The sequence below is a fragment of the Theropithecus gelada genome, chromosome 5, assembly GCF_003255815.1.
Source record: "Theropithecus gelada isolate Dixy chromosome 5, Tgel_1.0, whole genome shotgun sequence".
Lineage (NCBI taxonomy): Eukaryota > Metazoa > Chordata > Mammalia > Primates > Cercopithecidae > Theropithecus > Theropithecus gelada.
In genome coordinates, this window is record NC_037672.1 from 58,426,202 (window position 1) to 58,452,450 (window position 26,249).

At 40.1% G+C, this 26,249-nt stretch overlaps 2 protein-coding genes and 1 pseudogene across 4 annotated transcripts in view; 1 reads left to right on the forward strand and 2 right to left on the reverse strand.

Moving 5' to 3' along the window:
• Positions 1-23,544, forward strand: ABRAXAS1 (abraxas 1, BRCA1 A complex subunit). Its single transcript, XM_025386014.1, has 9 exons — positions 1-187; positions 3,182-3,272; positions 7,588-7,624; positions 11,972-12,038; positions 13,838-14,031; positions 15,065-15,184; positions 17,002-17,086; positions 20,935-21,049; positions 21,632-23,544. Exons 1-9 carry the CDS (start codon positions 101-103, stop codon positions 22,063-22,065), a joined length of 1,230 nt encoding a protein of 409 aa, XP_025241799.1. The 5' UTR covers positions 1-100; the 3' UTR covers positions 22,066-23,544.
• LOC112624919 lies at positions 5,839-6,706 on the reverse strand (annotated as a pseudogene).
• Positions 22,237-26,249, reverse strand: part of MRPS18C (mitochondrial ribosomal protein S18C) — a 6,311-nt gene continuing 2,298 nt past the window's right edge. The window contains exons 3-6 of one of the 3 annotated variants that reach the window (XM_025386016.1): positions 26,058-26,141; positions 24,680-24,737; positions 23,451-23,510; positions 22,237-23,362 (exon numbers count right to left, since the gene is read on the reverse strand). In XM_025386016.1, the coding sequence (XP_025241801.1) occupies positions 23,286-23,362; positions 23,451-23,510; positions 24,680-24,737; positions 26,058-26,141 (279 nt within the window). In that variant the 3' untranslated portion in view covers positions 22,237-23,285. The remainder of the gene's footprint in view (positions 23,363-23,450; positions 23,511-24,679; positions 24,738-26,057; positions 26,142-26,249) is intronic. The other 2 variants (XM_025386017.1, XM_025386018.1) reach the window with 2 other exon arrangements.

Consider the following 26,249-nt stretch of genomic DNA (forward strand, 5'->3'; position numbering starts at 1 on the left):
GGCCCCGCCTCCTCGCTGGGCCCCGCCTCGCCGCCACCACGGGATCCGGGCCCCGGGCACCCCGCCCTCGTCCTCTCGTGGAGCCGGAGGCGACGGTAGGATGGAGGGGGAGAGTACGTCGGCAGTGCTCTCGGGCTTTGTGCTCGGCGCACTCGCCTTCCAGCACCTCAACACGGACTCGGACACGGTGAGCCGAGGGACGGGGCGGGGTCCGGCGTGGCCTGGGAAGAGCCCTGCGCGCGGCCTGCCTCCCCGCTGTTGCCCCGGTCCCCCGCCCGCTCCCCCGACGCCGCCGCGCCTCCTCCCTGCCGTCGCGGCTCTGCCTTCTCTCCCCCTCAGCGGTCCCTAAGGTGCCTCGTGCCCACGAAGTCTTTTCTCCAGCATTAGCCCTCCCTCTGCTATCCTACGTTGATTTCCCTTTTCCGACCAGTGTCCCACACGCTCCCATCTTTCCTCGGCGCCCCTTTCGCTGTGGAAACTTGGGCGTGAAAAGATGGAAAGTTCACGGAGCGTCTTCCCGCTGCTCTGCGGAGCCTGCGGTAAACTTTCCGTTTCTCGCGACGTCCGAGAGGCGTTTGCAAAGCCAGGCGGACTTTGTCAGGCAGAGCAGCGCCTGTGCGTGTTTGTTGAGATGGTAGGATGGTAAGGGAATAAAAATAGATGTTAGTGGATGAAACAGCTTAATCTGGTATGTCAGATATCTTTTTATTTGCGTTATTAAATTTGTAAAACAGTTTTTAAAAGTACGTTGCCTATTTTCTAAAAGTTCTATGAAATTAAAGAAACACAAGGCCGGGCGCGGTGGCTCAAGCCTGTAATCCCAGCACTTTGGGAGGCCGAGATGGGTGGATCACGAGGTCAGGAGATCGAGACCATCCTGGCTAACACGGTGAAACACCATCTCTACTAAAAAATACAAAAAACTAGCCGGGCGAGGTGGCGGGCGCCTGTAGTCCCAGCTACTCGGGAGGCTGAGGCAGGAGAATGGCGTGAACCTGGGAGGCGGAGCTTGCAGTGAGCCGAGATCCGGCCACTGCACTCCAGCCTGGGCGACAGAGCGAGACTCCGTCTCAAAAAAAAAAAAAAAGAAATTAAAGAAACACTGTAAAACGTTGAGCTCGGAAGTAGTTAATGTCCTGTAGTACTTTGAGTAACTTGCAGAAAGAACGTCTAAGCATCTAAAATAACCTCCCTGCTGTGTGGTACAATTAGGAGAATACCCTGCTGAACAATGCCTAGTAATTTCTGCTAAGTACATTTTAAGATAACAACACCTGTTTTACTCTCAAAATTGCCTTAATATAGGCCGGGCACGGTGGCTCACGCCTGTAATTCCAGCACTTTGGGAGGCCGAGGTGGGTAGATCACCTGAACCCACGAGTTGGAGACCATCCGGGGGACAACCTAGTGAGACCCGGTCTCTACGAAATCTAAACATTACAAAATTGCTTTTTAGCACAATCCTAATAAAGGTTGGAATTGATATGTTTTATGTATATAATTTCAGATAACCTTACACATTAATACCTAATAAAAACAAATATATGACCATTTAAAATATATGTGTAGCCGTGGAAATTATTTTGGAATGTCTTTAGTGTAGATAGAGTGGAAACTTAATTCCTCGGTAGCTGAAAGGATTAGCCCTTGGGAAATACCTGGGTGCTAGGGAGGCCCCTGTTTCTCAGATCTTTTTCCTAAAGTCTTTAAAGGGTGCACTTGGGTTGCCCCTGCTTCCCTTCCCTGAGTTCGTCTTTGGGAGTATCAAAATCAAGTACACTAGATTCTGGATATCCCCCCGCGTGATTCCAGTAAAGACTCACATTATGGAAAAATCCTTTTTTACTTTTAGGGGAAAACATTATTAATTATTAAGAATATAAAATATTCCTGTAATCCCAGCAGTTTGGGAGGTGGAGGTAGGAGGATCATTTGAGCCCAGGAGTTCAAGACCGGCCTGGGCAACATAAGGAGACCTCATGTCTACAAAAATTTTTAAAAATTAGCCCGGTGTGGTGGCACATGCCTGTAGACCCAGCTACTTGGAAGGCTGAGGCGGGAGGATTGCTTTGAGCCCGGAAGGTCAAAGGAGCAGTGAGCAGTGATTGCACCACTGCACTCCAGCCTGGGTGACGACAGAGCTAGACCTCTTCTCAAAAATAAAAAAAAAAAAGATATAAAATCTTCATTGTCAAGCACATTGGGTCTTTAAGTGTACCTAGAGAAACTGAATTCTCCAAAACTCAGATGAATTACCACTGGGGTGGCAGAATACAAGTAGATTAAAAGAATTGGGCTCACAGCACTCCTTTTAGAAAGGAGACTCTGAAATTGAATTTTAATCTTTCATATTGTGCATGAGTTTTAATCAGAAAACACTAATCATGTCATTTCGTACCTTAGAAGCTTTCTGTAACTCCCAGAAGCACATGTGGTTAAATCCAGAGTAGTCATTCAGGGTGTCCCATTATTGGCTCGCTCTGATTTACCTTTGATTTCCTTCTGCTCCAAGGCATAGTGCTTTACTCATTCCTCGGTGTGTGCTCATTTCTGGCTTTAAGTCTTGTATGCTTCCAAGTGTGCCGAGTTCTCCATGCTCTGCTTACACAAATACTGCCCACCGCTTTAGTCTAATCTGTACTTGCCTCCCCAGGGCCAACTCTAATTATTTCAGGCCAGGCTAATCTCTCCCTTCCTCTCCTCTTTATTTCTACTTTTTTTCTTTTGAGGCAGAGTTTCACTCTATGGCCTGGGTTGGAGTGCAGTGGCATGATCACAGCTCACTGCAGCCTCAACCTCCTGGGTTCAGGTGATCCCAAGTAGCTGGGACTACAGGCATGTGGCACCATGCCTAACTAATTTTTCTCGTATTTTTTGTACAAACGGAGTTTTACCCTGTTGCCCAGGCTAGTACTGAACTCCTGGGCTCAAACCATCTGCCCAGCTTAGCCTCCCAGTGCTAGGATTACAGGTGTGAGCCACCGTGCCTGGCCTCTTCTCATTTTTATTTAACTCTTCATCTTTCCCAAGTAAACTAGAAGCATCTCAGATCTTTCATGTGCCCCCGACTGGTAGCACATACTTGTATACATAGTAAAATACTCAGAAAATGCTGGTTAGTTAAGTGTCTGAACAGTAATTCTATCAGTGTATTCTATATACTGCCTCTTTATCTTCATAGGAAGGTTTTCTTCTTGGGGAAGTAAAAGGTGAAGCCAAGAATAGCATTACCGATTCCCAAATGGATGATGTTGAAGTTGTTTATACAATTGGTGAGTTATTTATTTCTCCTATATTTGAGTCATTTGTGTCTCCCATATTTGATAGTGTATGCTGAAAGGGGTCAGCATAAGTTATTGTTTTTAAATTAAGAAATATAGATGCTGGCCAAGGTGGCTCACACCTGTAATCCCAGCACTTTGGGAGGCTGAGGTGGATTACCTGAGGTCGGGAGTTCGAGACCAGCCTCGCCAACATGGTGAAACCCGTCTCTACTAAAAATATAAAAATTAGCCAAGTGTAGTGGTACATGCCTATAATCCCAGTTACTTGGGAGGCTGAGGCCCAAGAATTGCTTGAACCCGAGAGGCAGAAGTTGCAGTGAGCCAAGATCATGCCACTGCACTCCAGCCTGGGCAACAGAGCGAGACTCTGTCTCAAAAAAGAAAAATAAATTAAGAAATATATATTGATTTTAAAATAATTTAAAAGGATATGTTGTACTCATTTTGCAGTTAAAATTATGGCCATGGACTGGTCTAAAGTAAGAAATAGTATGAGAGTTAGGAAGCAGATAAGATTACTGCCAGGGAAACAAGGATGAAACACTTGCTGTTTAGTTGGCAGGAAGATGACCCAGCAATAGGAAGACCAAGGAAAAAGATAAAATGTTAAATGCTGCAGAAAAGCTGGAAGATGAGAACTGAGAAAATGCGGTAATTGGATTATTAGATGACTGAAAACCCTCAGTAATTTCTGGAGTGTAATGGGGAAGAGACCAGGCTGCAAAGGGTTTGAGGGGTGGGTGGTAAAGCAGTTACAGCTGGTGGCAGCTTTTCTGTCAGGGAAAAGCAGGGGAGAACCTTTAAAATGTATAGGGAAAAAATGTTTAAAAGAAATAAAATGTATAGGGAGTTTTCTGATTGTCTAACATAGTTTTTCTCTATATGTGTATATATATTTTTAAACAAAATTGGTAGTGTACCTTATAAAAGGTTTAGCATCATATTGTGTCATGTTCACTTTCCAGTGTTGCATAATGCATAATCCTCTACAATATCATTTTTCTTTTTTTTTTTTTTTTTTTTTGAGGCAGAGTCTCACTCTGTTTCCCAGCCTGGAGTGCAGTGGTGCTATCTCAGCTCACTGCAACCTCTGCCTCCCGGGTTCAAGTGATTCTCCTGCTTCAGCCTCCTGAGTATCTGGGATTACAGACGTGCACCACCATGCCCAGCTAATTTTTTGTATTTTTATTAGAGATGAGGTTTCATCATGTCTCAAATTCCTAGGCTCAAGCAGTCCTCCTGTCATGGCCTCCCAAAGTGTTGGGATTACAGGCATGAGCCACTGTACTGGGCCCATCATTCTTTCTGCTGGCTGCATATATCCTATTGTATAGACGTACCATAATTTATAATTTATTTAACCGTCTAAGAATGATTTTCCGTGTTTTTGTTAAACAGTATTACCATGAACATTTAGTATTGTATGTATCTTTGTGCCTTTGAGTGTATATTTAAAAGTCACATTCCTGGAGGTAGACTAGCTGATTGCCTTTTGGAAAACTTAGGCCATTTTAGGCTTCTCCACAGTATCTAAAAGTGCCTAGGTCCCCATACTCCTTATTTTTTTTGAAATGGAGTCTCACTCTGTCGCCCAGGCTGGAGTGCAGTGGTGGGATCCCAGCTCACTGCAACCTCTGCTTCCCAGGTTCAAGTGATTCTCCCTGCCTCAGCCTCCTGAGTAGCTGGAATTACAGGTGACTGCCACCATACCCAGCTAATGTTTGTATTTTTAGTAGAGACAGGATTTCACCATGTTGGCCAAGCTGGTCTCGAACTCCTGACCTCAGGTGATCCGCCCGCACCGGCCTCCCAAAGTGCTGGGATTACAGGCCTGAGCCACCATGCCCGGCCCCCATGCTCTTGCCAACACTAGGTATTATCAAATTTTTTAATCGTTGCCAATTTGATAAGTGAAAAAGTAGCATTTTAATTTGCGTTTCGTAATTACAAAAGAGGTTAAGTATTTTTTCACACTTTTTACTTTTTTTCTTGGCCTTTTTATTTGAAAAGGATAGGCCTATCCTATTCTTTGGCTGCATTTGTACTATTTTGCTTTTAGTGATTTGTAATCACATTACTTAAGGAAACTGGGCTTTTGTCATATGTTTTATACATATGCTAATGCAGTTATAATTTTTTTTCTGCCAATAAATACTTTAATGAGAACCGAGGTCTATAACATATATAGCAGTAACCACCCTGGCCTATGCCTTCTGCTCTAGCCCAAGTCTGGGTCCCAACCAATTACATTTAACCCACATTTGGAAAGCAGGCCATTTTCAGTGTCATCTGTCAGTATCCATCTTCATAGAACGTACCAGTCTGAGGCTAGAGTCTCAATGTTAACACTTTCTCTCAGGGAAAAGTTAACATGGTAACCCAAACATATAAATAACTTTGAACCATCCTACTGTTCTTCCATCAGGAGGCCCTTAGGAGACCAACAGTTTGGTAAACACTTAAAACTTTGCCAAAATACATTAGAACACAGGAAAAGGGAAAAGCAGTAGAAAGGCTGGCAGGGCTGGGCTCACGTATAATTCAGTCCTTAGAGTTAAAGCCTCTTGAGCTGCTCATATGTAATTTAGAAAATAATGTTCCAGGGTCCAAGCCGAAGCCACTTTGGCCAAAATCCTTTATAGAGTGCAAAAAAGCCCTCATGTTTCCACATCTTTAAAATACCATCCAAAGTACACCTACAGAGATCCATATATCCCACGATTGCCCTCTGGTTCATCATACGAGTGCCTACCACATCACCCGGATTAGAGGCAAGAGGTCCAGCTAAACTACATGTAAAGCTGGAAACAAAGCAAGTTAAAGTTGTGTCTTCCATCATTCCTGACAATATTAAATACTTCTTAGTAATATCATAGACTGTAGCTCTACTCCCACAACGATGGCAGCATGCTGAACAGTTGGAACCACGCCCCTCCACAGACCCCTGGTGCCTTTCTGTTGGTACATATCAATGAAGCTGCCAATCATGTTCCCTTGGAACAAACTTCCTTGAGCCTGCATTCGAATCTTTAGAACATCGGTGGGATTGGCTATAGTGGAAAATACCACTCCTGACACCACCCCATAGATCATGTTAATTGAAAGAGTTTCATCTTCTAAACGTTCTACAAATAATTGCTTCAAGCTTTGGTAAATCCCAATTTTAATGGTGCCATATGATGCTTGTCTTCGCAAACAGAAGCAATTCCTTAATACAGAGCCAATACACCTTCCTCTTTGTAGATCCAAAACAAAGCTTGAAACATCCGTCTATATTTTATTTCTTTGAAACAGACATCAGTGCTTTGGCCTTGAACCTACCTGAAGTGTGTTTTGGTAAGGTCCATGGGGAATGTTCCAAACTCAGCAATGATAGAGGCAAGGCCGCCATATACAAAGGGTTTCCAATTCAGACCAGACATCTGTTGGCTGTGGTACTTTGCTGCTGCTGTTCAGGCTCATCGGGGGACTGGGAAACTGAGGCTCCCACAGTCAGAAATGCCACTGCAGTGCCAACCCGGAAGCATTGAAACCCTGTAGTTTATAATTTTACTGTAGTTTTTTTTTTTTTTGGTTCAGACACTTGAGTTTTAAAAGCAAGCCCTTTATAGCAATACAAGATTATTTTTTAAAAATTAAAAAATAAAAGCAAGCCCTTAGAGCGTATTTTTTTCCCCTAATTGAAATTAGCGTGCCACCCAAAGTATCTAACATAGTTCTAGGCATTCGATTTACTTAAGCAAATGTTTGCTGAGCAACTACATTGTGGTATTAGGTACAGTGCTAAGCTCTAAGGTATTTGCTCAAATTATTTTAAATGTTGGATTATCACAGATGTTTAAACACATAAAATCCAACATCAACATATTATTCCATTGCTTTGGTTAAGAAGATTTTCATCATTTTAAATTCCTTTAACAGGTGATTTTATTAATTGGGTAAATTTAGAGCACAGCGTTTTTAGAACTCAGTGAAAATGTGGCAACTTTGAATTTATCTTTTGTGTTGGACTTGTTAGACCATTATTTAGAGGAAATATAGCATTGTGGTTCCAGGTGAGGTTCTGGGTTTTGAACTCTGGCCCTACCACTGGATTGGGCAAGCCACTTGTCTCTCTTTGCCTGTTATATCATCTTTGAAAGGGGAATAATGATAGTATATGTCTCAGATTTGTTGTGAGGATAAACATCAGATGATCATTGGTAAGATACTTCCTGGCATGAGGTAAAGGTTCAATATACAGTATTCAAATGATTGTGAATTGAATTAATGTAATCATAACTAAAAAATCCTTTTCTTCCAGACATTCAGAAATATATTCCATGCTATCAGCTTTTTAGGTAAGTAGTAGTGCTGGTAAGTAAATGATCCATTGTGAAAATTACTCTCTGCAAGTGAAATAGTTTTTAAAACTAACAGATTATCTTAGTTATCACCTATACATGGTGGTACTGAGTAGAATGGAAAGTTTTTTTTAAATAGCTGAAAAAAATCACTTGTGTATTGTCTACCCTAGTAGTTCTTTCTCTGTATTTATATTACTTTAAGCTGATCTTCTTTACCTTTCCCAAGCACCAGTTTACCTTGAGAATTGCTTTTCCTTCTCACACCCAGTCACCTCATTGCATATTATAAACTCAGTAAATGAAGTGTTATTATACATCATCAATAGCAGCCCTTTTTTCTACCCTTTTATTTCAGCATATTTTAGCAACTGGTTCCTTATTTATATTTTTTAGTGTTATCTTTTATCTGTTAGCTGGTCATGTTCTTTGTTTTTCTTTTTGAGACAGGGTCTCACTCTGTCACTGAGGCTGGAGTGCAGTGGCGTGAACACAACTCACTGTAGCCTTCATCTTCTGCGCTCAGGTGACCCTCTCCACCTCAGCCTCCCAAGTAGCTGGGACCACAGGCACCAGCCACCACACTCGGCTGATTTTTGTATTTTGGTAGAGACAGGGTTTTGTCATGTTGCTCAGGCTGGTCTCAAACTCCTGGACTCAAGCCATCCTCCTTCCTCGGCTTCCCAAAGTACTGGGATTACAGGCGTGAGCCACTGCACTCAGCTGGTTATGTTCTTTAACCTGTTTCCTATTGCTTTTCTAGGATGAACGCTTGCACTCAGTCCTACAGATAGTCATAGTACTGTTAACTCTAATACATTGTGTATTTTTTAGCTTTTTATTGAGTATAGCATACACATAGAAAAGTATACAAATAAATGAATTTTCACAAAGCAAACATATGTAATCATGTAACCATAGCAATGTGTAATTTTAATGAAATAGTTTTATGATTTATATAAACTATGCAAGAAAAATCAGCATAAACAGCCTGGGCAACGTGGTGAAACACTGTCTCCACTAAAAATACAAAAATTAGCCAGGAGTGATGGCATGCGTCTGTAGTCCCAGCTACTGGGGAGGCTGAGGCAGGAGGATCACTTGAACTCAGGAGACAGAGGCTGCAGTGAGCTGAGGTCATGCCACTGCACTTCAGCCTGGGTGACAGAGCAAGACCCTGTCTCCAAAAAAAAAAAAAAAAAGAAAACGATCAGCATAACTATCTTACAGACTACGTACTATACACATCTTTAAAGTTATGTAAGAATTACAGTGGAGCATATGGTTAAGGTGAGAAATAACTGTAGGAGGAGAGCAGAAAAAAGGAGCTTAGCGTGGTCTTAAACTGCTATACCAAGAAAAGGTATAGCTTCTACACTGCCTTATGTGTAATGGATATGCAAAAATATTTGTTAGATAACAGAGGAACTCTTAGTGGAGACTCACAAAAAGGACTTTATTGAAGGATCTTCTGGACCAACAAAGGATTTAGAGGAGGAGCAAAAAGTGATTCAGTACCTTTTTCAACCACATTAATAATTAGACTAACTTAATAGAGGCTGAGACGTGAAGAAACCATCTATTTCAGTGATGAGAAACCAATGCCTGAGTCTTTTAGCTCTTACAGGATTAAAGCAGAGTGGAAAGGCATTAGGAGAGGCACGTGAAATACTTCTCATTCAGAGGGTAACTACATACGTCATTAAACAACACAATAATAGGCCTGAAAAGTTCATGATTTAACCAAGGCCACAGATCTAGTTAATGGCAGGGCAAAAATTAGAAGAATAAGGATTTCTTGAGCTCTAATCCAGCATCATACTATGCAGTTTCTTCCTCTTCCTGCTCTGATACAGAGGTTGCTAAAATAGAGCCCCATGATGTATTTTTATATAGCCCTCAATCTGAGACTGTTTACTACTGTTTTTTTTTTTTTTTTTTTGGGAGACAGAGTCTTGCTCTGTCGCCAGGCTGGAGTGCAGTGGCGCAGTCTTGGCTCACTGCAACCTCTGCCTCCTGGGTCCAAGTGATTCTCCTGCCTCAGCCTCCAAGTAGCTGGGACTATAGGCGGGTGCCACCACGCCTGGCTAATTTTTTTGTATTTTTAGTATAGACAAAGTTTCACCATGTTGGCCAGGATGGTCTTGATCTTTTGACCTCGTGATCTGCCCGCCTCGGCCTCCCAAAGTGCTAGGATTACAGGTGTGAGACACCCATGCCTGGCCTTGTTTACTACATTTTTTAAGGGTTGTAAAAAAAAGGAGGAAAAATATGCAATAGAGACTGGATGTGGCTGTCAAAGCCTGAAATATTTTCTATACAATCCTTTACAGAAAGTGTGTTAACCCTGCACTAAATACATTGTGATGCAGACTTTTCCACTGAAATACACTGATTTGGTTACCTCAGAAATCTGGAGGAAGTACCTCCGAAATAGCCTACTGAAACTTAGTGTATGGATGGATAGATAGAGTTTTTTTTTTTTCTTTCTTTTTTTTTAGACAAGGTCTCTGTTGCCCAGGCTGGAATGCAGTGCCGTGATCTCAGTTCACTGCAACCTCCCAACTCCAAGGTTCAAGCGATTCTCCCACTTCAGCCTCATGAGTAGCTGGGACCACAGGTGTGCACCGCCATGCCTGGCTTTTTTTTTCTTTTTTGTATTTGTAGAGATGGGGGTTTGCCATGTTGGCCAGGCTGGTTTCAAACTCCTGACCTCAAGTGATCCACCCACCTCAGCCTCCCAAAGTGCTGGGATTATAGGCGTGAGCCACTGTGCCCGGCTTCTGAAACTTAAAGTCACTTTTTAAAAAATTATGCAGGTGGGTCACATCTATAATTCCAGCACTTTGGAAGGTGAGGTGGCTGAATCACTTGAGCTCAGGGAGTTGGAGACCAGCCTGGGTAACATGGTGAAACTGCCTCTCTACAAAAAATACAAAACAATTAGCGGGGTGTGTTGGCGTGCCTGTAGTCTCAGTTTCTAGGGAGGGTGAGGTGAAAGGATTGCTTGTGAGCCGAGATCCAGCCCAGGTGACAGAGCGAGACCATGTCTCAAAAAAAATTATGCAGTTTGACGTGACTTCTGCATGATATATCAGTTTCTACATAAAATGCCACCCCATTCATCTTCTCCCCAGAAACTTCACATAAACCTAGTGCTTCCACAGATGATGTGCACTGTTATCCTGTTGCTAATCTTACCCTAATATACTGCTTTATGCTCCGATTTGAGCTCAGAAGTGGACCATTCTAGGGAAATATAGGAATAAATTCTTGTATTTAGAGAATAATTTCTTGTATTTTGATATTGGAACTGTAAGTAGGCAAATACTGGAAATACAACTAGACGACAGAGTCTGCTCTGTTGCCCAGGCTGGAGTGCAGTAGAGCCATCTCATCTCACTGGAAACTCTGCCTCCCAGGCTCAAGTGATCCTCCCACCTCGCTCCCTCTAGAAACTGGGGCTACAGGCACACACCACCACGCCCCAGCTAATTTTTGTATTTTTTTGTAGACAGGGTTTTGCCACATTGCCCAGGTTGGTCTTGAACTTCTGGGCTTGAGCCATCCACCCCCCTCAGCCTCCCAAAGTGCTGGGATTACAAGTGTGAGCCACTGTGCCCTGGCAAAAATTATTTATAAAGGATTTTGTATAACATATTTAACCATCATAGAAAATATTGTTGATCTTAATGAATGGTAAAAAGAAGAAAATATTATTTGCAGTCTCTGTTATTGGGAGAGAAAGAAAGCTGGAAGTAGAATCTTTTAGAATTATCTTTTAATTCTTCCTACATCTTGGATATTCCAACTCCTGAACAAAGACTACTATTCTAAACCAAACAAAACCTATTCCCTTCCCCCAGCCCAAAAAACCCAGCCACCTCCTAAAATACATAGCTTTTGTAACTAGCAGTGAATAATAAATTGACCTTTTGTTATTGTGCTTCATTACTGGTTATACATTCTTTCATATGTATCGATGTTGTAAAAAATATAAATGAGTAAACTGAATGAATTGTGAACCGGCTATGTGAACTTACATTATAATACCTATATTTCATGGATAGTTTATTGTTTTAGGTTCAAAAAAAACGATTCCCAAAACTTGTCTCTTAAGTTACACCTTTTTCCTTTTCATTGCTTTATGGACTTTATGTTTCTACCACTTTAAGTCAGTTAATTTGAGAATTTTCTCTACTATTTGTTTTAAGACTTCATCTGACGAGCAAATAGGTATATGGGCTTTGGGTATTGGGTTAGGAATAACTAAACTTTAAAATACTAATAAAATTATTTATATTTTTAGCATATTTGAAATATCTTTAATTTTGGCTTTTACAGCTTTTATAATTCTTCAGGTGAAGTAAACGAGCAAGCACTGAAGAAAATATTATCAAATGTCAAAAAGGTATTCTCTAATTTATCTTTCCTTTTTTTGGTATTACTTGCATTGTTTTTGGTTCTTAAAAACACACAGTACTTTGACAGAATTTTTAAGCAGTGTTTGACACCATGGTATCCTGTAAAGTAGGTAAGAAAAGGTTTGTTCTTCCCAGAAATTCAAAGCGGTTGCTCTGAAAATAAAATTAGTAATTAAAAATATTAATTTTGTTCTCATCCTTTGACTAATATAATTAACATTTATCTCTTTCTCTTGTGTTTCCACCATACCCCTTCCTGCTACCATTTATTCTGTGACCTAATCAGTTCTGTTATTTTACTTGGCTGTAGTTTTTTGGGTTTTTTGCTTTGTTTTTTTGAGATGGAGTCTTGGCTTTGTCACCCAGGCTGTAGTGCAGTGGCATGATCTCGGCTCACTACAACCTCTGCCTCCTGTGTTCAAGCGATTCTCCTGCCTCAGCCTCCCAAGTAGCTGGGATTACAGGCACCCGCCACCACACACCGTGCCTGGCCTCAGTTATTATTTTTGATAGATGCTGCAGGGATGTTTCCTATATAGCACTGAATTTGGATCCTCTACAACATACTTCGTGTTTGGTTAAAAGTTGTTGAATGATCAAAATGGATTTTTCCCCCAAATACAAAATTTTTTCAAGGCACTACTTTTTCTCTTAAAACTTTGATTTGAAAATAAAAATAGATTAATTGAAAGATGTTTCTTGGCTGGGCACGGTGGCTCACGCCTTTAATCCCAATACTTTGGTTGGCTGAGGAGGGTAGATCACAAGGTCAGGAGTTCCAGACCAGCCTGACCAACGTGGTGAAACCCCGTCTCTACTAAAAATAGAAAAAAAAAAAAAAAGGCTGGGTGTGGTGGCGCATGCCTGTAATCCCAGCTACTCATCGGAGGCAGAGGCAGGAGAATCAGTTGAACCCGGGAGGCAGAGGTTGCAGAGCTGAGATCATGCCATTGCACTCCAGCCTGGGCAACAGAGCCAGACTCTGTCTCAAAAAACGAAAAAAAAAAGATGTTTCTTTCAAAAAATGTGTTTGGCTGAAAATGATTGTTCCCCCCCCAATCAATTTGAGTATTTAAAAATGTACCTATAAAAATACCTTATTTTTAAAAACTAATTTTAATTTCCTCAATTTAAATGTGCAGATATAAAATTTAGTTGCTGAAACCCATAGATCTGTAAGCAAAGTGGTTGGTTTTCTCTTTGTCTTAAGTAAAGGAGAATTATTTTCCGAGTTAAAAAAAGGTCTAGTAATATAAACACATTTGCTTAGTATGTTGTAGTTTACAAAACCCTTTAATCTGATCTTAATCGTGAAACCAATTTTGTCAGGTAGGTGATATCATTCCCATATAAATTTTAGGTAAAAGCTGTAGGGTTCAGTTTAACTTATTTAACAACCAAGTGTCCATACAGGCAATTAATTTGTTTTCAGGGAGTGATTGCCTTTTAAGTGAATCATTGGCATTGATATTTTTTTCATTTAAATTTTGACTAAAGATTAAGATTGCCAGATAGCAAATGCCATAAAAGAAACTACAGGAAGTCAAGAATTTACTTCTCCCTTTTAATCTATATTGATCAAAATTATACGCTTTTAAATGAATGGAAAGTAAGTCAGTTTGTATATTTTTTTAAGCATATGATTAAGTGTATTCTTTGTTTATATATGCCCAAAATCTTTCTAAATATTAAGAAAACCATTTTAAGTTTGTTTATTTTATTTAATTATAGTAGTAAGACATATTGTAACTATTAAGATGTACATTCTTTTTTTTCTGTATTTCAGAATGTGGTAGGTTGGTACAAATTCCGTCGTCATTCAGATCAGATCATGACGTTTAGAGAGAGGCTGCTTCACAAAAACTTGCAGGAGCATTTTTCAAACCAAGACCTTGTTTTTCTGCTATTAACACCAAGTGTAGTAACAGAAAGCTGCTCTACTCATCGACTGGAACATTCCTTATATAAACCTCAAAAAGGGTAAATGTTGGCCAGTCACTGGCTGTATTAAACTAATAGAAAAATACAGTATTTAGTAGTTTTTGCAGCTTACAAAGTGTTCTCATATATTGTCGCATCAGATTGTCACAATAACCCTCAGAAGTAGCTCTTACCATCTGTTACTTTATAGGTGGGAAAATAATGGTCAGATAAGGAAATGAGAAGCCTAGTGTGGAATGATGACTTGTATTCTGGCACTGAAGATTTGCTCTTATTTACTATTTAAGGTGGAAAAAAACTTTATATTGATTGATAAAGGGTATAATTTAGAATTTAAGCCTAGATACTTGAGTAGCTTTTCTATAACTGAGCAAAGAAACAAAGTAGCTTTTGATGGTCCACTAAAATGAGTCTAACCAGGGACTCCCTACAGGTTGTATATAGTAAACTACATTTTCATAGAATATGAGAATTACGTTAAAAGAGTACCAACTAAGAATAATTTTATTGTTCATGGAAGATAGGGTAAATCTCAATGTTAATACTGCCTTATTTACACATGTACTAATCCAAGGAGCCATTAAACTGCTTTTCCACACCATTATACTAAGCACATTTCACAGTTTTACATGTCACGTGGGCCTAGTGTGGTGACTCACACCTGTAATCCCAGCACTTGGGAGGCCAAGGCAGGAGGATCACTGAGCAACATAAGGAGACCTCATCTCTACAAAAAACTTAAAAATTAGTCGGGTGTGGTGATGGGCACCTGTAGTCCCAGCTACTTGGGAGGCTGATGCAAGAGGATTGCTTGAGCCCGGGAGGTTGAAGCTGCATTATTGAGCCATGATTGCACCACTCCATTGCAGCCTGGGAGACAGAGTGAGACGCTGTCTCAAAAAAAAAAAAAAAACAGTTGTCTCAAGTCAGTAAATTCTATTTTGGATAAGCAGTAAAGAATGGGTTTGGGGGAGCATATTTTTTAAATCTTGTAGGGGACAAGTAGTCTATTCTGGCAGGTAGATACTAATCTTTCTTTTCATTCTAAATTTATAAAGTTTTATTTTGTCAGACTTTTTCACAGGGTACCTTTAGTGGTTGCCAATCTGGGCATGTCTGAACAACTAGGTTATAAAACTGTATCAGGTTCCTGTATGTCCACTGGTTTTAGCCGAGCAGTACAAACACACAGGTAAGATTCAACTGCTTTTTCACAAAACTTCTATTCACCTTTGAAATTAATTTTCTTATTTCTCAAACAACAGCAGAATAAAAATGAAAGGGAAAACTAATCCATTACTCAAGTAAACTAGGCGGTTTTTTTTTTTTTTGAGACGGAGTCTCGCTCTGTCGCCCAGGCTGGAGTGCAGTGGCACAATCTCGGCTCACTGCAAGCTCCGCCTCCCGGGCTCACGCCATTCTCCTGCCTCAGCCTCCTGAGTAGCTGGGACTACAGGCGCCCGCCACTACGCCCGGCTAATTTTTATTTATTTTTATTCTTTATTTTTTTTGTATTTTTTTTTAGTAGAGACGGGGTTTCACTGTGTTAGCCAGGATGGTCTTGATCTCCTGACCTCGTGATCCGCCCACCTCGGCCTCCCAAAGTGCTGGGATTACAGGTGTGAGCCACCACACCTGGCCAACTAGGCTGTTTTTACCTTCCTCATCCCCTCCTGTTAGTGCTTGTCTACTTACAAGATACAAAAAAGGTGGTGGTTAGTCCAGGCATGGTGGCTCACACCTGCAATCCCAGCACTTTGGGAGGCTGAGGCAGGAGGATCTCTTGAGCTTAGGAGTTGGAGACTAGCCTGGGCAACACAGCAAAACCCCATCTCTACAAAAGAAATTAAAAAAAAAAAGTACTGGGAGGAGCTTGTTGCATATCCTGTTAATTTTAGCATATCTATTCTAGGTGAGAATAAGTATATAGCCTAAAAATTACAATTTTCTAAGGCAGTGGTTCAGATTAAAGGCTTCGAAATTAGATATTTGTAAAAATCAGACTTTAGCCAAGACTCACTCATACTGTAGGCTGCTTAGATATAACTTTCTTTGTGGCCATTAAGGAAGTAATGTCAAAAACAGCAACACTGGTAGTATAGGATACCTACTAGAGTGTAAACTTTAAGGGGTTAGGTTTTACTTACTTACTTTTGTGTCCCCACAGTGCTACCAGTTTAAAAACTGAATACCATATTTCTTTGATTCTGAGGTGCACATTTTCCTGTTTTTTTTGTTTTTTTTTTAAGACGGAGTTTTGCTCTTGTTGCCCAGGCTGAGGTGTGATGGCATGATTTCAGCTCACTGCAGTCTCTGCCTCCCAGGTTCAAGCGATTCTCCTGCCTCAGCCTCCTGAGTAGCTGGGATTACAGGCATGCACCACCATGCCCAGCTAATTTTGTATTTTTTTAGTAGAGATGGGGTTTCTCCATGTTGGTCAGGCTGGTCTCAAACTCCCGACCTCAGGTGATCCGCCTGCCTCGGCCTCCCAAAGTGTTGGGATTACAGGCGTGAGCCACCACACCTGGCGAGATGCACATTTTTCATATTTATCTCTGACATTGGGATGTCTTACGAGTCATGCCTTCTTAGAATTACTTTTTTCCTTATTTCATGGATAATAAAATAATGATGTCTCTTTCAAGTAAAGGTAACTTGAATTCAGTAAAATATTTAAAAAATTGACTCCAGTTCCCATTGCCAATAGAGACCTTTTTTCCTTCCTTCAATTTTTATCTATTTTTATGCAATCTTCCCCCATCCCCTGCCCATCCTCGCCTTTTTGGGAGACCTGTCAGTAGTACTTAGGAGGCTAAAATGTTTGCTAATGTGAAGATCAATGAAGTAGGTTTTGTGGTTGGTTTTTCTGCATACACATAGATTGACAAAATTATGGTTCCTACAAAACCAGTAAAAAGAATCTTCCATTGCTCTTTGACAATAAGTTTTTCACCTTATCATGAAAATGAGTTTTGTGTATTTGCCTGAGGAAATGGTAATTTTTTACAGCTCTAAATTTTTTGAAGAAGATGGATCCTTAAGGGAAGTACATAAGATAAATGAAATGTATGCTTCATTACAAGAGGAATTAAAGGTAAGTTAACATATCAAACACTTCAACCACTTCTAGATAGAGTTCATATCGAGTTAATGACTGACATTTTTTAGGGATAACCTGACATCTTGATTAGATTTATACAGTTATGCGTTGCTTAATGAGGGCTATACCTTCTGAGAAATGTATCATTAGGCAATTTCATCATTGTGCAAACATATACTTACACAAACCTGTATTTTTACTTTTTAGTTTTCACAGGGAAAACCAAATGTCCCCAAATTATTGAATATCAATCATTTCCCCTATTTGATCTGTAATGCCAATATCACGTGCTGTATATCAGCTTTCTGTATGTGCTCCATTATAATCTCGTGAGACCCCATCATAGATGTTGTCCCTTGTTGAACAAGATGTTGTTATTCCTTTAGCTTCATTGACTGAGACGTATTTCTTTAGCTGTAGTAACAAAGATTGCAATCTCAGTGCTTACAACAACCATGGTGTGGTCTTGCTCACATTATATTTTGGCTGTAGCTCTATTCCTTTTCTGAATGTCACCTTCATCCAGGATCCAGGCTGAAGGAGCAGCCCTTATTTGGGACATGTTCTCATGGCATAAGGCAAACAGTAAGAAAGGTAGTGGAGCCAGGCATGGTGGCTGACGCTTGTAATCCCAGCACTTTGGGAGGCTGAGGTGGGCAGATCACGAGGTCAGGAGATCAAGAGCATCCTGGCTAACACAGTGAAACCCCATCTCTATTAAAAATACAAAAAAAATTAACCGTGCATGGCGGCGGGCGCCTGTAGTCCCAGCTACTCGGGAGGCTGAGGCAGGAGAATGGTGTGAACCCGGGAGGTGGAGCTTGCAGTGAGCCAAGATCGTGCCACTGCACTCCAGCCTGGGTGATAGAGCGAGACTCCATCTCAAAAAAAAAAAAAAAAAAAAAGCTAATGGAAATTCACAACAGCTCTGAAAACTTTGCTTAAAATGGCCATGTCACTTCCACTCACATTTCATTGACCTGAACACATCACATGGTAATAGGCAGGGATATATAATCCTTCTTACAGAATAGAGGGACGTATATTTGATAACAGTATATACTTCCCTCTACTTCATGTGTCAGTTCTACTTCATGTGTCAGTTCAGGTCCTTTGAGAACTAGATGTCAAGATGGGATTATAAGTGCAGGAGATTTACTGGACCTGAGAAGGATAAAGAAGAGGAAGCAATAACAGGCATGAAGAGCCTTCAGACAACACTGCAAGTCTGACCCCTGCGAAAGGAGAGGGGGTAAGAGGACAAGTGGTTAGGAAGAGCCTCAGACTGCAGTGCCATTTTAAGGAAGTTCCACTAGGCTGATGGGGAGTGTTTGAGCAAAGTTGCCCAAAAATTGTTCTATAGGCATGGACTTGCACTAATATCTGCACTGTGCTTAGTCAATGGCTAGGAACAGCCCAGGGGAAGTGTGGCTTAAGAGCAAACACACTGGTAGATCCAAAGCTGGGGCTGTTAAGTCAACTATGCTTTCCCCAGTTGGAAATCTTAGTAAGGAGTATATTTCCATGGCCACCATACTCATCAGTAGAGCACACTAACAGAAAAGCAGTTAAAATATTTTGATTCGTATTACACTACTTTTTTCATATGAAACAGGAATTTTAGATGGTGAAAACATCCAGAATCTCACCCTTTTATTTATTTTTTAGAGACAGTGTCTTGCTCTGTTACCCAGGCTGGAGTGCAATGGCATGATCTCAGCTCACTACAACCGCCACCTCTTGGGCTCAAGTGATCCTCCTCTCTCAGCCTCCAGAGTAGCTGAGACCACAGGTGTGCACCACTATGCCCAGCTTTTTTTTGTATTTTGTGTAGAGACAGGGTTTCACTATGTTTACAGGCTGGTCTCCAACCCCTGAGCTCAAGCAAGCCACCCTCCTTGGCCTCCCAAGGTACTGAAGTACTGGGATTACAGGTGTGAGCCACCACATCCAGCCTGGACTCTCACTATTTTAACATAACTATTTTCACTCTGCCATGTGCTCCAGTTTTTCCTTAATATATGTATACTTTGATATAGTTGATAGTCACAGTGACATAAATTTGTGTCATGATTTTTAAAAAATTTGATACATCAAACATTGTTCCTGTTGCTACATATTCTTTAGCTGTTTTGTTTTTGCATTTGTTTTTTTGTTTTTTTTGAGACGGAGTGTCAGTATGTTGCCTGGACTGGAGTGCAATGGCGCGATCTTGGCTCACTGCAACCTCTGCCTCCCAGGTTCAAGCGATTCTCTTGCCTCAGCTTCCCAAGTAGCTGAGATTACACACACCCACCACTATGCCAGGCTAATTTTTGCATTTTTAGTAGAGACGGGGTTTTGCCATGTTGCCCGGGCTGGTCTCTAACCCCAGACCTCAGGTGATCCACCTGCCTCGGCCTCCCAAAGTACACAGGTGTGAGCCACCGCGCCTGGCCTCTTTATTTTTAATGGCAATATATTTCATAGAGCAATGTTATGGAAAAATATCAACTTGGGCTAAAATAGGGAATGTAACGTAGAGGTATATCATAAGAACTGTAGGCAGAAAGCAGCTGAACTTTAGGAAGGAATTGTAACCAGGAGCTAGAAAGCCAATAGAACTTTCTCTGTCTGCACATTGTTATCCTTCCAGACCTTTTTGTTTCTTCATCCACTGGCAGGCCAGAAAACAGCCAACCTATAGCTCCTGCATTTAGATGTCTTCTAGAGCATAAGATTTGCCAATTGGCTATGTAATACCTCCAGATTGCCAGGCAAGAATCTAATTGGTTCTGTTTGGGTCAGCTCGGGTGAAAGATGGGTACAGGGGTAACCGGCAAAACTCTTATGTCAGGGCGAAAAGTTTGTAAAAAGTAGGCTTGGCAGACATCCTAAAAAGTGTCCACTAAAACTGGCAAAACAACTATTAGCCTACAATTGGAAATTAGTTTTTTTTTTTTAAATGTTCTCCCCTCCCCCAGTTGTTTTATGTTATACTAAGAAACATCATCTTATATTTTTGTTGTTATTAAGATATATTCCCAAATGGAATTATGGCATCAAAAGTTATTGGTATTCATACTTTTAAAACTAAAGACACACAGAACTGATCTGCTTTTCAAAAGTAGTGTGTCTTACAGGAAAAACTCTTCAATAGTATCCTTTCATAATAGTAAAAGTCACTTTGTTTTCACTTATTGTGAGTTTCTTAGTGTTAAATGTATGCAGTAACTCTGCATCTGTATTTTTTGTTTCAAAGTTTTTTTTTTTTTTTTTTTTTTTGAGACAGGGTCTCACTGTATTGCCCAGGCTGGAGTACAGTGGTGTGATTTCGGCTCGCTGCAACCTCTGCTTCCTGGGCTCAAGCAATTCACGTGCCTCAGCCTCCCGAGTAGCTGGGACTACAGGCATGCATCACCACACCTGGATAATTTTTTATATTTTTAGTAGAGACGGGGTTTCACCATGTTGCCCAGGCTGGTCTCAAACTCATGAGCTCAGGTAGTCTGCCCGCCTCACCCTCCCAAAGTGTTAGGATTACAGGCGTGAGCCACTGCAGCCTGGCCCATGAGTTCATATTTATTTCTGTGTATTTTCAATGAAATTAACTGGCATGATAAAAACTGTATAAATGAGTACTTACTACCTCTGAAAAAGCATTTTATAACATATAAGGCTTATTTATAACCTACAAGTGCTTGTTACTGAGGTCCTCCAGAAAATAAATAAAATGCATATAAAAGGCAAATAGTTTTCGGTATTATATACCACCAATGATTTTATATTATTTGTGAATCCAGGCTATATTAGTACCGAGCTTGAAATCTTAACCTATGCCCTTAAATTATTTTATTTTGCAGAGTATATGCAAAAAGGTAGAAGACAGTGAACAAGCAGTAGATAAACTAGTAAAGGATGTAAACAGATTAAAACGAGAAATTGAGAAAAGGAAACGAGCACAGATTCAGGCAGCACGTAAGTAAACAACATGTCTCTACTTTCTGTGCTAAAAATTTTTATTTTTTATTTTTTTGAGATAGAGTGTCGCTCTGTCACCCAGGTTGGAGTACAGTGGTGTGATCTCAGCTCACTGCAACCTCTGCCTCCTGGGTTCAAGCAATTCTTCTGCCTCAGCCTCCCAAAAAGCTGGGATTCCAGGTGCCTGCCACCATGCCTAGCTAATTTTTTTGTATTTTTAATAGAGACAGGGTTTCACCATGTTGGCCAGGCTGATCTTCAACTGCTGACCTCAAGTGATCCACCCGCCTCAGCCTCCCAAAGTGCTGGGATTATAGGCGTGAGCCACTACGCTCGGCCCTTCCTGTGCTTTTAAAGAACATAATACTACAGTAGCTATATTGCTGACATGAAAGAACACAACTTTAATTTTGTCTTAGAATACTGTGGCATATAAATTAGAATTCAGAATTATGTATGTTATTCTCACTTTAGATAATAAAACTGTTAAAATCTTTTTGACTTAATTTTACAATAGTTAATTATAAAAGCTTTGTAGAAGAAATGTTGTATGTTGAACTGTTACTCTATTTTGTTTAGGAGAGAAGAACATCCAAAAAGACCCTCAGGAGAATATTTTTCTTTGCCAAGCATTACGGACCTTTTTTCCAAATTCTGAATTTCTTCATTCATGTGTTATGTCTTTAAAAAGTAGACATGTTTCTAAAAGTAGCTGTAACATCAACCACCACCTCGACATAGTAGACAATCTGACCTTAATGGTAGAACACACTGACATTCCTGAAGCTAGTTCAGCTAGTACACCACAAATCATTAAGCATAAAGCCTTAGACTTAGATGACAGATGGCAATTTAAGAGATCACGGTTGTTAGATACACAAGATAAACGATCTAAAGCAGATACTGATAGTAGTAACGAAGATAAAGCGTCCAAAATGAGCAGCCCAGAAACGGATGAAGAAATTGAGAAGATGAAGGGTTTTGGTGAATGTTCACGGTCTCCTACATTTTGATCCTTTTAACCTTAAAAGGAGATTTTTTTTATTTGGCTGATGGGTAAAGCCAAACATTTCTATTGTTTTTACTATGTTGAGCTACTTGCAGTAAGTTCATTTGTTTTTACTGTGTTCACCTGTTTGCAGTAGTACACAGATAAGTCTTAGTGCATTTATTTCACAAAGTGCTTTTTCAAACATGAGATGCTTTTATTTCCAAACCTTTTTTTCACCTTTCACTAAGTTGTTGAGGGGAAGGCTTACACAGAAACATCCTTTAGAATTGGAAAAGTGAGACCAGGCACAGTGGCTCACACCTGTAATCCCAGCACTTAGGGAAGACAAGGCAGGAGGATTGAGGCCAGGAGTTAGAGACCAGCCTGGGCAACGTATTGAGACCCATCTCTATTAAAAAAGAAAAAATTGGAAAATCAAGAATAGCTTTATTTTCACAATATGGAAGGAAATTTATATGAAAAAAGTACGTTATGGCTAGAGTTGCCAGATAAAATGCTGGATACCATGCAATAAATTTGCAAAACATCATCTAAAATTTAAATTTGTCCTACATTTGTACTTGCTAAATCTGGCGGCCTTAATTATTACACAACTATAATGCAACACAAACAGTAATCTCTCCCCTAGAGTCCTTTGCACGAAATTTAGCAAATCCATCATTTTGAATACAGTACAAGCCTGGTAATCCAGTGTATTTGGGATAGGCCAGTGGAACTCAGAATTGGTACATATATACATACATGTCTATCATATTCAATGTCTATTAGGTGTAAATCATCTTTATGTAAAAGACACTACTGGTTTGAGGATAGACTTGTCTAGGAATATTTTGTCCTCCTGTGACAACACCACTATCCATCCCAATGTAACATTTCTACAAAGGGAAGATACCTTAACCAGGCATACTTACATTTGCTAGTTGGAAAATCATTCTGAGCAGTTTTAATTCCATTCAATTGAATGGATTATTGTATGAGCTATTTGGGAATCAGATATAAATGAAAATCACACAGAACCACTTTTATTCAACATATGTAAAATGTGATGAGTGTTAACATTTTAAATAAGCAATCTGCTTAATGGACATTGGTATGAAGGGAAGTGTCATTCTTTACCTCACTCCTCAAACACTTTTCTATCCAAAGTTTGGTTTGAGTCAATATTGGCATCATACAACCACTTACTGTAAAATAAGTTTATTGGTGGAAATGTGATATAATTTATTCTCCATATCTGATGTTACAAACTTTAGGGTCCTTGAGATATGCAGGATCCTTGTATGTAACTGGCATAAACCCTGTAAAGAGATAATTAAAGTTCTTGAGAAAACATAATGAACAAAACTTCAGCTAGCTCAATTCAGTTGTTGAGGTGTTCTTTCTTACCCAGTATTTGAGCTCTCTTAATTGCTTTTGTGATTTCTTTCTGTTTCTTCCCACAAAGACCTGTAAAATAAAAAGCTTTCTTATTCATAAAAAATGTCAATATTTAAAGTTTGCAATTTTTTTTTTTGAGACAGAGTCTCGCTGGAGTACAGTGAGGCGCACTCTCGCCTCACTGCAACCTCTGCCACCCAGACTCAAGCAATTATCTTGCCTCAGCCTCCTCAGTAACTGGGATTACAGGTGTGCACCACCACACCCGGCTAATTTTTTTGTATTTGTAGTAGAGACAGGGTTTCACCATATTGGCCAGGCTAGTCCTGAACTCCTCACCTCAGGTGTTCCGCCCACCTCAGCCTCCCAAAGTGCTGGGATTACAGGCATGAACCACCACACCCAGCCTCAACAAGTTTTTAAGTCAAGGGTTGGTAAATCATTTTTGTCAAGTGCTAGAATAATAATATTCTAGGATTTCTGGGCCATAGTCTCCATCACCACCACTCAACTCTGCTGTTGTAGCTCGAAAACAACCATATGGCACTATGTAAACAAAACTGCAAAAACAAGTGGGGCTGGGCACAGTGGCTCATGCCTGTAATCTCAGCACTTTGGGAGGCCTAGGTGGGCGGATCACCTGAGGTCAGGAGTTCAAGACCAGCCTGGCCAACATGGAGAAACCCCATCTCTACTAAAAATACAAAAATTAGCCAGGCATGGTGGTGCATGCCTGTAATCCCAGCTACTCGGGGAGGCTGAGGCATGAGAATCGCTGCAACCCAGGAGGCAGAGGTTGCAGTGAGCCGAGATTGTGCCAGTGCACTCCAGCCTAGGTGACAGAGTGAGATTCCATCTCAAAAAAAAAAAGTGGCATTTGTATATGATGAACCTGATCAAGATAAAAAGGGGGCAGGTCGGATTTGACCTATGGGCCATAGTTTGCTGACAGCAAGTTTAAGTATCAATCTAGGAATGATTATAGGATCTTCCAAAACACCAACAACAGTTTTATAAAGCCCAAGTTTTCTATATAGTCAACTCTGCATAAGACAGCAAAATAATAATCCCCTTGGCCTAGGAGGCTTTTTCATTGTAACTAGCTCTAGTCCCTGTAGTATCTGATCTAGTAGTAATTTATAGCACAATTTGAAAATTTGACAGTTTTCTTAAATGACAGAAATACATTGATATAATTCTTATCTACATATATATTCCCATGATAAAAAACAAAATACCTGTAATGTGCCTTCCATAAATGCATCCAGTAAATGGAGAAACAAACTGGGACAAAAGCTGTTTTGGAGTTTTATTCGGAGGGGGAAAAAAAGTATTTGTTATTTATTTCTGAATATGTAAATTTCAAAAAACAACCTTCAAGTTATATAAAGCTTTACTACATTTCAGACATTTCATGAAATATGAGAAAAAATATTGTTATCCATCCTGTTACCTTTTAAATATTTTCTAGTGTGTCAAAAGTCTATATATAATTAAATAGCAGATTAATCAGCATATTCATTCAATGTTAAATCTGTTTTCTTGACCTCCACAGATACTTTTCTAAAATATTGCTTGAAACAAGCTACTAAAAAACTTCATCTATCATGACAAGCTATCACATTACCCTCTGATAATAATCATTAAGATAAATTATCAGAGGGTAATGAGATTTTCCAGAGGTACAAGTACACCAGGCATTTGCTATAATTTATGCTTTATTTAAATACTTATTTAGAACTTTCTAGGTGCCAGTCATTATTCTTGGCACTTTGCATAATCTTCCTAGTATGTGTGTTTCTGTAATTTCTTGGTTCTCTCTCAAAGGCAGCTATCACCTTATACTATTGTCAATATACAGAATTTTTTTTTTTTTTTTTGACAGTTTCGCTCTTGTCACCCAGGCTGGAGTGCAACGGCACGATCTCGGCTCACTGCAACCTCCGCCTTCTGGGTTCAAGCAATTCTCCTGCCTCAGCCTCCCAAGTAGCTGGGATTACAGGCATGCACCACCACACTCAGCTAATTTTTGTATTTTTAATAGAGACGGGGTTTCACCATGTTGGCCAGGCTGGTCTCAAAATCCTGACCTCAGGTGATCCGCCCGCCTTGGTCTCCCAAAGTGCTAGGATTACAGGCGTAAGCCACCGCGCCCGGCCAACATACAGAACTGTAGCGCTATTCATTTGCCCCAAATTTGCAACTTCTAACTTGCTGAGAGTTAGACAAGAGATAAGTAACATGTGAATCAGTGATATGGGTGGTGAGGTAAAGAGATCAGCTTCACCAGATGAGCTTTTTCCAAAGTTCTGACTCTCCCCAATTGAGAATTTTGACAGAATTTTAACTGTCAAAAAAAAAAAAAAATTACAGTGAGCTATTATGTTTGGTGTAGTGAAAAAAACAGAGTGGAAATAATAGTAAGTGGGGAGAGCCAAGGTGCTTTTACTTGAATAAAACAGAGATATGCTTATACATAGAATTATAACCAAATTTGAAATTATGAAGTTGCTAAAACAGTTACCTCTACAAAAGCCTGCTATAAACTGACTTCTCTTTAAGCAGATCTATCAGAAGAAAAACCTTAAAATATAGTGAAGTAAAACCAGATCTCACCTGTACATTCTTATAATCTACACGCTTTCCACACAAGATACATTTCTTAAGAGGTTCTTTATAAGGATTTTCCATTGTAATGGGCTAGGGAAAAAAACGAAAAGTGTGATAATAGGATGTGTTAATTCTGAATTTTAAAAGGTTACTATTCTACATTCAAATCCATTCAAAGGATTAGTTATACCTTTCTTA